The 10,203-nt window shown below is 45.8% G+C and overlaps 1 protein-coding gene across 1 annotated transcript; it reads left to right on the forward strand.

The window, feature by feature from the left end:
• Positions 1–5,489: 5,489 nt before the first annotated feature.
• LOC129727410 (zinc finger protein 665-like) lies at positions 5,490–8,787 on the forward strand. The gene is made up of 4 exons (XM_055685235.1): positions 5,490–5,824; positions 5,957–7,039; positions 7,093–7,176; positions 7,234–8,787. Exons 1-4 carry the CDS (start codon positions 5,732–5,734, stop codon positions 8,767–8,769), a joined length of 2,796 nt encoding a protein of 931 aa, XP_055541210.1. The 5' UTR covers positions 5,490–5,731; the 3' UTR covers positions 8,770–8,787.
• The last annotated feature ends 1,416 nt before the right edge of the window (positions 8,788–10,203 follow it).

Raw genomic sequence — 10,203 nt, forward strand, 5'->3', positions numbered from 1 at the left:
TAGTTTGATTTTTATAAGGGTATTCTAGACTTTAAAAACTATTTAATTAGTTTTCGTTTCATAAATAGTGAAAATTGATGAAAAATGAAAAGGGCAGCACTAGCAATCCAAGAAAAGATCTGAGTGCTTGAAAAACGAGATGTTATCACAACTAACTTGCCTCCAATTTCAGGATATTTCTTTTTTATAGTTCTCGAGAATAATTGCCCGATAACTATTAAAAAATGGAAAACGGAAGTGTTTACTTTTATGGCAACAATCGTCCTAGTGGTCCAATGCCGAACGAATAGTAAATGCTAAGGTTTGTCGGTCTTGGGCAGCCGTTTTCCAGTCTCCTCGAAAGTCAGAAGCTAGCGCGTCTTATTCGACAGCGCACAACCATCGGGCACGAGGTCTACCTCGGAGTTTACGGCCTCTTCCTGTTTCTCTGCTGAGTATAGTTTTGGTAGCTCTTACGTCAGGCATCCTGTCTACACCCAGTCCACTTACCGCGGTTTTGTTACCTTTACTATGTCAGCATATTTGTACACTTGATACTCACTTACCTTACCAATCAGACGAGCGCCGTGGTGGTTCGTGCTGTATCAAGAAGTTGTGGCCATGTTGATCGGTTTTGGGCTGTGTATCGCCAGTTCCCCAGGCGTCTCATCACCCGCCAGTCTTCTTCAATTTGGTCGTGCCATCGTGCACGCTGCGCCTGTCTATTTCTGGTGCCGGTAGGGTTGCTGAGGATTTCACAGGGTTGTCATCCGAAAGCCTTAAGCCTGTAGTACACTCTTTGTCTAATGGTCAAATATTTGACCTTCTGACATAATGGTCAAATTTATTTGACATCATGGTTGTTGTTTGCCCGTGTTTGCCCCATGTTAAAATTGGAGAGTGACAAACAATTATCTTTGACCGAATTTTTATCTGTCAAAAAGTGCCAAATATTTGACGCTTGGTCAAAGAGTGTAATACAGGCTTTACGACTTTCGCTCTTGGTTTATGCGCCGTCGCCATTCTCCGTCGTACTTCTGTACTCTACCATAGATAGTCCAAGCACCTTCCGTTCGAAAACTCCTAGAGCGTTAAGGTCCTCTGCGAGAATCGTTGTTGTCTTGATTCCGTAGAGGACTACCCCGGTCCTGTCAGAGTTTTGTAAAGCGTCAACTACGTGCGTCGTCGCATTCGACTCGATCGAAGTGTCTTCCGAAGTGAAAAGTAGGCACGATTTCCAGCTTGGATGCATCTCTGGATCTCTTTGCTGGTGTTATTGTGTATGATGTCAAAGTCATCCGCGAAGCTCAGAAGCTGAACTGACCTTGTGAAAATCGTGACCCTCGTGTCGATGCCTGCTCTATGGATCACACCCTCAAAGGCGATGTTGAACAGCAAACAGGAAAGTCTATCACCTTGTCATAACCCTCTGCGCGATTTAGAGTATCGAGAGTATCCTTGAAACACGCACGTAGCACATCACTTGCGCCATGAAGGTCACCATCAGTCGAATCAATTCACCCCGAAATTCGTTGTCGTGCATCCTATAGGAAATTTCACGTAACAATAACGTGAAAAATATTTTGAGTGTAGAAAAACTGGTATAGCTTTAGGACCCAATTGTTCTGCATCTTTGGAGTTGACCAATTCAATTTGAAACCTACCCCTACCAACTGATTTCATATCTTTATTAATTTTGACACCAATACCGAATACTTTGGAACGTTCCATCTCTCAATGAACCGGCGCGGGCTGGCTTGCTTGCTTGAGAACTACAGCGGCAGGGAGTCGAAATCGAAAGGGAATCCCGTGCAGTAGACCCTATGGCACGCACTTCTTTCAAGTACCACATCTACTACAGTGGCGGAACGGGGCGTCGGTTTCGTAGTGCTGGGAAATCAGAAAACAAGAGTCATCCGGTAGAGGCCCGTAGATGACCGTATATGCGTGTTGAGGATTAAGGGCAAATTCTTCAACTACAGTTTAATCAACACCTACGCACCGACAAACGACAAATCCGATGAAGTCAAAGATGAGTTGTATGACAAGCTTGAGCGAATCTATGACGAGTGCCCAAAACACGACGTAAAAGTCGTCATCGGAGACGCAAACGGCACAGGTTGGGAGAAAAGGATTCTTCCGTCCGGTCATTGGAAGGCATAGCCTTCACTCGTCAACCAATGAAAACGGCCTGAGGCTGATAAACTATGCCGCGGCCAGAGGAATGGCCATATGTAGCTCCTATTTTTTACGTTTGAATATTCGGAAGCACACCTGGAGGCATCCAAATGGAGAAGCCTGCTCCCAGATCGATCACGTACTGATTGACGGTCGGCACTTTTCGGATGTTACTGATATTAGGTCTTTTCGGGGACCAAACATTGACTCTGACCATTATCTCGTCGTTTGTAAGATCCGCGCACGATTGTCGAACGTGCTGAAATCTCGCGTTTCAACATTCAGTGGTTGAAAGTTGATGGCGTGGCAGCAGAATACGCCAGAGAGCTAGATCAACGGATCGCAGAACAGCAGGAGGAAGGAGTGGAAGACATAAATGGACTGTGGAGCAGTATCCACGGCGCCATCGAAACGAATGCGAGAGAGGTGGTAGGTACGACGCGTGGAAGACAGCCTAATGGCTGGTTCGATGCAGAGTGCAGAGAGCGACAGATGAGAAGAACCGTGCCAGGAGCCGCATGCTCACTGCGGCTATGCGTCAGAACAGAGACAGGTACAGGGTGGCAAGAGCTGCCGAAAATAGAACCCACCGTCGGAAGAAGCGCGGGTACGAGGAGCAGGTGCTCGCCAGCGCAGAGGACAGTTATGCTCAAAACGACGTGCGGAGATTCTATAGAACTGTCAACAAAGTCAGAAGCAGGAATTTCCCTGTGCCGGTCATGTGTAATGACAAGGACGGCAACCTGCGATTAGTGAGCTGAAAAACGGCAAGGCCGCTGGGAAGGACGCTATCCCGGCCGAACTTCTAAAAGCGGGAAGCGAGCGGCTGCACTATGCGATCCACCAGATAACACTAAGAATCTGGGCGGACGAACAAATGCCGAACGACTGGTTGGAAGGCCTCATATGCCCTATCTATAAGAAGGGCCATCGGTTGGATTGTGGCAACTATCGAGGGATAACGTTGCTCAACTCCGCATATAAAGTGCTCTCCCGTATCCTGTTCTTCAGATTGAGACAGTTAACGGAATCCTTTGTTGGCGAATACCAGGCTGGTTTTCGACAAGGGCGTTCCACGACGGATCAAATTTTCACCCTGCGACAAATCCTCGATTAGTTCCGGGAGTACAACCTATCGACACACCATCTGTTTGTGGACTTCAGGGCGGCATTCGACTCAGTGAAAAGAAACGAGCTGTGGCAGATCATGCTGGAACACGGTTTCCCTACGAAACTGATAAAACTGAGTCGTATGACACTGGAGGGATCAAAATCGTGCTTGCGGATAGCTGTCGAGACATCAGCCGCGTTCGTAACGTTGGGTGGACTGAAGCAGGGGGATGCGCTCTCCAACCTACTGTTTAACATCGCTCTTGAGGGTGCAGTACGAAGAGCAAACGTCGAAAAAAACGGTACGATCATCACGAAATCTCACATGCTTCTCGGTTTTGCGGACGACATCGATATCATCGGTATCAACCGTAAGGCCGTGGAGGAGGCCTTCGTACCTTTTAAGAGGGAAGCAGCGAGATTGGGGCTTGTCATTAACTCTGCCAAAACGAAGTACATGGTAGCTGGCAGAGAGCGTGGGAGTCCCCGTGGTGTTGGTGCTGAGGTGGAGATAGATGGGGAACGATTTAAAGCGGTTGACGAATTCGTTTATCTTGGTACGCTTGTCACATGTGACAACGATATGAGCCGTAAAGTGAAACGACGAGTTGCAGCTGCGAACAGGGCTTTCTACGGACTGCGTAACCAGCTAAGGTCCCGTAGTTTGCAAACTAGCACAAAACTAGCGCTGTATAGGACGCTGATACTCCCGGTGGCCCTTTACGGACATGAAGCATGGACGCTGAAGTAAGCCGATCGACGAGTGCTCGGAGTTTTTGAGCGTAAAGTTCTGCGATCGATACTTGGCGGTAAACTAGAAGATGGAGTGTGGCGCAGACGCATGAATCACGAGTTGTACCAGGTATACAAACATACTGATATAGTGAAGGTAATACAGCGGGGCAGGCTTCAGTGGGCTGGACATGTAGCCAGGATGCCTGACGAGAGAGCCGCCAAGACTATCTTCAGTAGAGAACCAGGAAGAGGCCGTCGATTCCGTGGTAGGCCTCGCACGCGGTGGATGTGCGCGGTGGAAGAAGATGCACGATCTGCTGGTGTACGGGGAGACTGGAAAACGGCTGCCCAAGACAGAAGAAGCTGGACATCTCTAATTCGTTCGGCCCTAGACCGGTGAACGGTCCGTTTTGCTTCCGTAGCGTTTTTCACCTCTATAATAAAACTTTTGGAAAAAGTACTCTTGATCCAATCGTCTTCAAATATAGAGGCAGTGTCCTTTTGTTTGTCTTTTTGTTTGTAGTCGTCAATCCAGTCTGTGTATTTTTCTTACCTTCTTCCTTGGCTTTGTTTTTCTTGAATCCAGACACTAATATCGCATTCGCTTTACTTTTCTTAAATAAATTAGTTTCATTTTCTAATTCTTCTGCTTCTGTCATGTTGTCGAATATTTTCCTTTTCTCTCTCATTATTATTTCCTTGCAAGAATCATCACCTCCTCTTCCAGCCTCTTCGTCAATGTCCATTTTTCACCTTGTATCCAACAGCACAATAACCGTTTTCGTGATCAAAGTTCTGTTACACTAATCTTAACCCAGGAAAACAAATAAATGTAGTATCGTGACCTATTATAGCTCAATTTTCTAATGAGATCTTGTTGAAACTCTATACACAGCTTTTCATTTTTCAACTCGAAAACCACGTGTTTTAAAGACGATCAACAACACTTGTTTTTTTATCCGACGTTGCCTTTTCGATGTTTTTGAAAAATACCTGCAACTGCTCGAAAAAACCAGAAAAATCTGCTCAAAATCTGAACAAAATCTATATACATGATTATTCGAGAAAATTTCGTTTGCGCAGGCAAAAATATGGTAAGTCTGTGAAAATCTACACATTTTGAAAGAATCTGCGAAAATATAAAAAAAACTCTGACAAAAATCTGCAGAACTCGTGGAAAAACTGCCAATATCTGCGAATCATTCAAAATCTGCGCACGGACTCAAAAATCTGCATTTTGCAGACAAATCTACACATTTGGTATCCCTGCTCTATTATTTCATTTTCTTGTCAAAATATAGCACGCGACGGTAAAACGGCAACGCTAGTGACAGCTGTTTTTGGCATTACTGTAACGCACGCAACCACATTCATTCAATGCTAATGATGATGATGATAATGATATTTAACTGTTTGACAACTCGTTTCCAGCCAATCAGCCAACAGCAAGGATAGCAACAGCAATAATCAACTTAAAGTAACGGAGGCGAGATGGGTCGAAAGCGGCCTTAGCCTTCAGCCTGACAGCAGAAACATACTTCAGCTAGCTTCGGGCATAACAAAAAAAAATAAAGTAACGGAACAGCAAGTTGGAGCGTGAATATTTCAAGTTGATGATCGAATGTTGACCATCGAAGTAAATATTTGAGGGTAATTCTAGTTCAAGTGATGCAATCATCTATCGAAAGCTGTTCGTCGCAATGAAATTCGCCCGACGATAGTGTGAAGTATGGTTGAAACCTCTGCAGACTGCACGGTTTTGCAGGCGGTCGATATTCCTGCTGACGACGACGGAATACTAATTAGCTTGGGAGACAATGGGGTAAGTGGTATGGAAATCAGGTACTTTTACTCTTGTTTCTGCCGTTTAATATGCAGATAAACGTGCTACAAAAAAGGGGGATCTCTCTTCTACTTTGTACAGTTGAGAATTCTGAATATTTCATCTTTACAGTGCACGACAATCACCTGCACTTTCTGTCGGAAGGCATTTCGATCCAGCCAGCAATGCAAACGACACGTCGAAACAATCCACCGTTCTAAAACGCAGAAGTCTAACGAAGAGCATGAGCATCATTGCAAGCAATGTAACCAGTCATTCAAAAGTACAAAACTACTATTAGTACACGAAAAGAGCCACCGAAAGGCGCAGGATAAGCAGCAACATCAGTGTCAAACATGCGGCACAGTACTTAAAACGATGGCCAAATACCGGCAGCATCAGAAAGCCCACTGTGGATCGGAGCAGAACAAACTGCCATGTGAGAAGTGTGATGCTGTGTTTAAAAGTCGAGAAGGCAGACGGGTACACATGATCTTAAAGCATAGTGCCGGCCAGACCTACCGCTGCCAGGAGTGCCCCATGATATTCGCCCGCAAGGCCAATCTACGGTTGCATATGAGCACGCATGGACAGCGACCGCATGTTTGTAGTGTCTGTGGAAAATCTTTCGCTCGAATCGAAAGTTTACGGACACACGAGCAGAGGTGTGCCACCGGTTATAGGGGTCTATTTTGCGATGAGTGCGGTAAGCGTTTTCGAAAGCAAGAATTATTAGATAAGCACGTGCAGCAGGGGCACCCGGAAAAGGAACATGTGTGTGGTCACTGTGGGCAAAGTTTCGAAACGAAGAGAGCACTGAGCCATCATGTGCGGGTACACGAGGGACAGCACCGCTGTTCGCATTGTACGCTGCAATTTGTCACGGTTAAGGCACTTCAGAACCATGAACGAAGCCGCCATTGGGAGATTCTGGGGGTCGAGCGAGTCATTGGAAAGCAAGGACGGCGGAAAAATAAGCCGGAACAACCTGCAAAGTCAAAGCTAAGAATTAGAAGGAATAAGCACTATCCGTTTCTCGGTTTGGAACATTTGGCTGAGCAACCTGCGGAGGAAAGTATTAACCTGGACAAGCAAACAGAAAATGAAAGAGCTGACACTTCAAGCATTCCCATAAACGAAGAAGTTGGTAAAGAGAATTCAGACCAGCTTCATTTAAGAGATGTCACTAGCAACGGTTCACAGGAATTATTAGAGGTATGTTTAATTTGAGGTACTAACTAACTCAGAAATAACATTTTGATTTTTAGTTGGCGCAAGAAACTCCAGAGCTGACAAGTACCGTTAATTTTAATAAAACAGATGACAACAAAGTCGATAAAAACGATGAAGTTGTGAGTATTTTATTTGTCAAACTAGAAAGTCTTCTATAGAATTCTATTTCATTCAAGAAAAAAGTATCACCAGTGCCCAGTGAATACGCGAACGATGAATCTTCTTCAAGCATTGCTAACGAAAACCCAGACTACAGTATCGAGTCTAGTCAATCAGAACCTCCGATAGAAAGCGAACCCGAATATCAACAACCGACTAAGCGAAGAAAACGGCACCGGATAAAAGCAACCGTTAACCAAGAACCAACCAAACCGAAGCCTTTCGGATGTGACAATTGCGACAAATCGTTCGCTCACCGGTTTTGGTTGGTGTCCCACCGCCAGAAAGTGCACGGTATCCAGGAACCTAATCCTCCCCAGCCGAAGAAAGGTCGTACGCACTTTTGTAACGAATGCGAGAAAAGCTTCAGCGATTGGCGCAATCTGGCGTACCACTACAAGCACTTCCACAAGCTGGTGTTCAACGACGACGAGCTGGAGAAATGTCCCTCGTGTAAGAAAAGGTTTATCAAAGCTGACGAGTTAAAAACACACATCTGCATGAGGGGTATTTTCATCAATAGGCAGCCCTCCTTTAAATGTGAACTGTGTGAAAAAGCGTACCACAGTCAGCATGGTCTGGACTGCCATCGGTCCGTGCACGCAGAATTTCATCGCTTCAATTGCGATGTTTGTCAGAAAGCTTTCGCCAACTTGAAGGATATGAATTATCACAAAAAGCGTGTCCACGTAGAGGCTAGCTTTGTTTGTGATGTATGCGGGAAAGCTTTTAAGCTCCAGACCCAGTTAACAGTGCACGCTCAGATACACCAGCAGCTCAAGCGACATCAGTGTGAATTCTGCGGAAAATCTTTCTCCCAGCGGAATGGTATGACGGCTCATCTGAAAATTGCTCATGCCGAACAACTCGGCACGGTTGCTCTGGCAGAACGGGAAATCTGTTGTGAGATCTGCGGCAAAAAGTTAAAGGGAAAAATATGCCTAAAGCTGCACATGAAACTTCACACCGACGAGCGCAGCTTTGCATGTTCCTTTTGTGACAAAAAGTTCATCGTGAAGCAGGACAAAATACGACACGAGCAGAACCACACGAAAGAGTATCGTTTTAAGTGTCGCTTCTGTGGCAAGGGATCAACTCGACGGAAACTGATTCTACTGCACGAAGCTAGGCGGCACAACGTTACCGACAGCGAGGAATTGGGCCCAGGTCATGGTTGCAAAGTTTGTGGCCGCACCTTTCTTACACCGTCTGCGCTGCAGATTCACATGTCGCTTCACAGTAATGAGTTGCCAGTGCAGTGCACTCAATGCGATCGACGGTTTAAGAACGTTAAATATATGAAATATCACGTAAAAGCACATCACCAGCGTAAAATAGAGGTCCAACCACCGCCTGAGGCGGTACCAACTGTAATCACGATAACTAACGGGACGGAATCTCTGCCGGAAAATACTCAACAATTAACACAGCCAACTGGGCAGCTGGATCTGGTTCAGGTTTGCAATGGTACTTTGAATAACGTTACGATTATGTATGTCCAATATACTGTGGAGCCGCAACAGGTGAAAGATTTTTTGCAGCAAAACTGTTGAGGCGTAACTTGAAAGAAATTTCGTTTGTATTTGATAGAAAGTTGAAAGAATACCACGTGTCCTGTGGCTTGCTTGATGCCAGCGATTCTAAGTCTGCATTCGACAAAGTGAATCCACAAAAAAAGGACAAAAATGAACAGCTTAGGTATGGTAATCATAATCAATGTCGTTAGATGGATATAGTCATAATATGTGTACGCGAAGTTTGTAAGGTTGGCCTTAAGAGTGCAGCCCTCGCTTGTTGAAAATTGACACGCTGGAGAAGAGACGAAAGTAATTTGAACTCCAACAACATCGGTCAGACTGCACAGCATGAGCCAAGAAAGTTCAAAAAAATTTAAGTATGGCAAAAATATTTATAATAACGTGCCATAAATATCAAAAGCGTCATGAATATTGAAAATGTCATAAGTGACAAAAGTCAAAAATCATTCTGTGCCGAACACGCATCAGTACTGGACGTGTTTGGTGATCGGTCCGATAGAGTATAAAACAAAAGACGTGTGAACAAGTGTTGGCATTGTTTGCCTGGTCGAGTGAAATAAATCCGGGTTCAAGGTCGTGCCTTTGTGCAACTGTTTCGCATCGTGACTGCCAGCTGGTGCGTAAGCCGATTTGGCTGCTGGCTGGATTGTGCTACAGCAGTGGACGAGACACAAACGAGGAAAAAGAAGAAGCCATCAGTGTCAGCGAGTTGTATCGCTGTGTGGAGTGATCTCACACCTGGCTCGCTGCTGGTGGCTGTTTGGTGCTGCTGTATTGGTGCTGCTGGCTGTAACGGCTGCTACTTCGAACGATCGGACAACCAACCTTACTGGAAGGGAGAAATAAAAAGGTACGTTTTCTTGTCAGCGCTAGTGCGCTAGACTTAGCGCGATGGATGTAGATCCCTCGCCTCCCGCGCCACCATCCCCGAACCCCTCTGACCCTGACCCTTCTGTTACCCCCTCCCCTGTTCATTCTTCAGTCCCCCCTCGCCCCAGGCTTTACCCAGACGGAGCCCAGGGCAGCTATACTGTTTATTTTCGGCCAAAGGCAGTACCGAAATCGAAAAAGTTGAACCTCTTGCAGATTTCTAAAGACCTGACGAAGGAGTACAAGGGCGTGACCGAAATTTCCAAGGTCCGGCCTAACAAGCTCCGTGTCGTGGTCGGTAACCTGAAAGAGGCCAACGATATAGCTTGCTCTGAGCTCTTCACACGCGAGTATCGCGTTTACATACCCGCACGAGACGTGGAGATCGACGGTGTCATAACCGATTCGAGTCTGTCCGTCGAGTGTATACTGCAAAGTGCCAAAGGGTGCTTTAAGAACAAAACGTGTCCCGAAGTAAAGGTGCTCGACTGCAAGCAATTGCGGTCAGCATCGATCATCGGTGGCAAAACAGTATACACTCCGTCAGACTCGTTTCGAGTTACGTTCGCCGGGTCTGCA

The sequence above is a fragment of the Wyeomyia smithii genome, chromosome 3 (assembly GCF_029784165.1).
Source record: "Wyeomyia smithii strain HCP4-BCI-WySm-NY-G18 chromosome 3, ASM2978416v1, whole genome shotgun sequence".
NCBI lineage: Eukaryota > Metazoa > Arthropoda > Insecta > Diptera > Culicidae > Wyeomyia > Wyeomyia smithii.

What these genes read in the sequence shown, in the direction of transcription:
- LOC129727410 (XM_055685235.1), top strand. Translation starts at nt 5,732, where the DNA reads ATGGTTGAAACCTCTGCAGACTGCACGGTTTTGCAGGCGGTCGATATT. An exon ending in GTTCACAGGAATTATTAGAG is followed by an intron (nt 7,040 to 7,092) that starts GTATGTTTAATT and finishes TTTGATTTTTAG; the next exon opens with TTGGCGCAAGAAACTCCAGA. An exon ending in TCGATAAAAACGATGAAGTT is followed by an intron (nt 7,177 to 7,233) that starts GTGAGTATTTTA and finishes ATTTCATTCAAG; the next exon opens with AAAAAAGTATCACCAGTGCC.